Raw genomic sequence first — 2944 nt, 5'->3', positions numbered from 1 at the left:
CCCCCCAACCACCCCCACCCACACCCACAACTAGAACAACAACATACCCAGTGTAATCACACAAGTGAAGTTACATCTAGGGATTACCCCTTCCTTTGTGTTGGGGGTAGAGAGGCGGTTTCCGATAGACCCTAAAAAGGAAGAAAAAATGTCTACTTTTGCAGTCAAATGTGTCAATTAGAGTCCATTTTCTCATATTATACAATATTACGGACTAATTCAAACAATTTAATAGGGAAAACAAATTTTTAAACAATTAGAACAAGTGACAGATCTACATCAGCATTACTGAAAGAATAAACAAGAAAAAAACATATAAAAAGAACCAAATTCATTTCATGAAGAACCAACCAAATCTGTAACAACCCCTTAGCTAAAACATCACAAAAAACTCAGATCAAGTCTATAACAGAAAACCCACACTCAATTCAACATAACCAAAGCCAACATCAGAAAAAATAAATAGAGTTCACACCTGAATTAACTTTAGTTAAATGGATAGATTGAGCAGCAGAAGAAGCATCCTTGAAAGACTCTTTTTTTACCTCATCTTTTCCAGTTTCCTTGTTTGATGATCCAAAGCAAGGAAAACACCCACCCATATCAAATCTACACAAATCAAACAAAACCCACTTCACAAAATTCTATATACAATCAAACTTTGTCTTCACCATTTCACTAGAATTTTCCAATAGAAATTCTTCATCCATGAGCCACTCATTAGTGACCCAAATGAGCTTAACAACAACAAAGATCAACACCTTCCAACTTCAGACAAAGTAGATCAACAAATCCAAGAAAATTGAAGCTTAAAGAAAAGCAGAAACAAAGGCAAAATCCTTGGCTTTTATTATAAAATAATAAAAAAATAAAAATTGGATTTTATTAGTTATTATATATATAAGGAAATAAAATAAAATAAATTTATTGTGATACAGTAAAAACAAACAAAATTTGATTAGGTGAATCTTTATCTTGTTTAAAAATGATCTTCTTGGAATTGTAATCCTATTCACTCAAGGGCATAACTAGGATAATGGAGGAAATTTAGGGGCAAAAGTGAATATTAAATTACTTATATTATATTTTTTTATATTATAAGTATAGAGTTAATTGCTTTTGTTAGGTAAGAAAAAGTTGACGTAACTTTTGGAAATACTTTATTTAATATTTGATATTTTTGTCTTTGTTGTGGTTGTATTTACTATATTTTCTTTCCTCTTTTATATACCAAAAAAAAAAAAACTCTGCATTTTTTCCTAATTAGATACTTCATACGTCTCATATTAGTTGATCATTATATTACAAATAATCGTCTTACATTAGTTGTCCATTTTACTAAATCAAAAAAATATTAATTAATTTTTTTTCTATATTACCATTATAATTAATTCCTTTTGAGAGTATTCACAATTGTTTGTAAATTTTCAAGATTTTTTTTTAAGGAGTGAATTAGTAAAGTTATCTTCCTATGTATAATTTCTTAAGCGTCGTGCAAGATGAAAAGTGATAAGCCAATACATTACAGGACGGAAGGAGTATTGAAATAATAAAGAACTAAATTAACCATGATTTTAAAAAAAGATAATTTATTTTGCTAGTCTTGTTATCTCTTAAATTTGTTCACAAGGACATTAATACCGCTTTTATTACCTTACTTATGAGGTTATTTATCAAACATATTTTTAATCATTTAAAATTAGTCAATTTTGTCCTTTGTTATAGTTTTTGTGTGAAAATATCATTATCATTATGTTTATGGCATAAAAATACCCTCCATCTTTTTTAATAGTTGAAAGAAATATCCATTTACCAAACGATTGCTTCAAAATTTTAAAAATATGGTCAATTTTACTCTTGAACAATCCAAAATAGGATAATTTGCCCTTGTTCTTCTAATTTTTTTTTGGAAGGGGGCAATGTGTGAAAAATACAAGAAAATAAGTGGTTTAATCACTTCTCATTTTAACAAAATAAAAATAATTACACAATTTTTTCTTCCGCTTCCTTATACATTAGGTATGAATCACACAACTTTTTTTTACATAAATATTTTAAAATTATTTTATTACATTAATAATAATGGATTCATTTTACTAACTCTAAGAATAATATGATAAAAAGAATCAAATTCAAATATACCTTGATACATTATATTAATTCTTATAACTTTTAGTCGAGTTTAAGGCCTAATAAAATAATGTTGAAGGAAATAATAGAATAATGTAAAAATTAATGCAAGTAACTAAATTCTATATAAAATATTAAATTGGCATTATATAAAAATTACCATTTAAAATAGTCAAGTTAATCTAGTAATCTCCGATATAAGTTTTTACTTTAGTCTTTACAATTAAGTGCACATGTTCCAAAATTTAATTGGAGGACAATACTGCCCTATTTTAAATAATTGAAGGGCGAAATTGATCTATTTTTCTTTGTTTTGGAGCATCCGTTTACAAGAAAAATATTTTTAAACTACTTTACTAGTTTGAGGAAATTTTGAGCAAAAAATATAGCGATGAATATATTTTTAAATCAAAACATAACAAAGAATAAAATTGACTCATTTTAAATTGTTCGGAAATATATTTGACCATTTTTCCTTTATTTTTTTAACAATATTTTTTTTACACTTGTGACTTTCCTTTTCTTCTGCTTTTTCATCATTTTCTCCTCCATTTGCATCGACTTCATTTTTACAATCACCATTACAATAATCTTCTCTATTGATGCTAGCCATTTGCCATCAATTTTAATTTCTATTTTAAAAAAAATCAAAATCAGATAATTTTAGCTTGGGAGTAGATAAGAGAGAAAATTATTAACGACTTTCAAGAAAATTTTAACATCAAATTTTAATGAAGGAATAAATTATTGATTAAACTATAGTGGGAGAAAGGGGGGGGGGGGGGGGGGGGAGGGGTACACTCTCACAATCTTG

At 27.3% G+C, this 2944-nt stretch overlaps 1 protein-coding gene across 1 annotated transcript in view; it reads right to left on the bottom strand.

Annotated features, from left to right (window-relative positions):
• LOC102599236 (serine/threonine-protein kinase CDL1) overlaps nt 1–863 on the bottom strand; it is a 10874-nt gene extending 10011 nt beyond the window's left edge. Inside the window, exon 1 of the mRNA XM_006342707.2 lies at nt 476–863. Within this exon, the coding sequence (XP_006342769.1) occupies nt 476–602 (127 nt within the window). The 5' untranslated portion in view covers nt 603–863. The remainder of the gene's footprint in view (nt 1–475) is intronic.
• Between the last annotated feature and the right edge of the window lie 2081 nt (nt 864–2944).

The sequence above is a fragment of the Solanum tuberosum genome, unplaced genomic scaffold (assembly GCF_000226075.1).
Source record: "Solanum tuberosum cultivar DM 1-3 516 R44 unplaced genomic scaffold, SolTub_3.0 scf00035, whole genome shotgun sequence".
Taxonomy (NCBI): domain Eukaryota; kingdom Viridiplantae; phylum Streptophyta; class Magnoliopsida; order Solanales; family Solanaceae; genus Solanum; species Solanum tuberosum.
The sequence above is the reverse complement of the archived record's forward strand: the minus strand, read 5'-3'. Positions and strand labels throughout refer to the sequence as shown.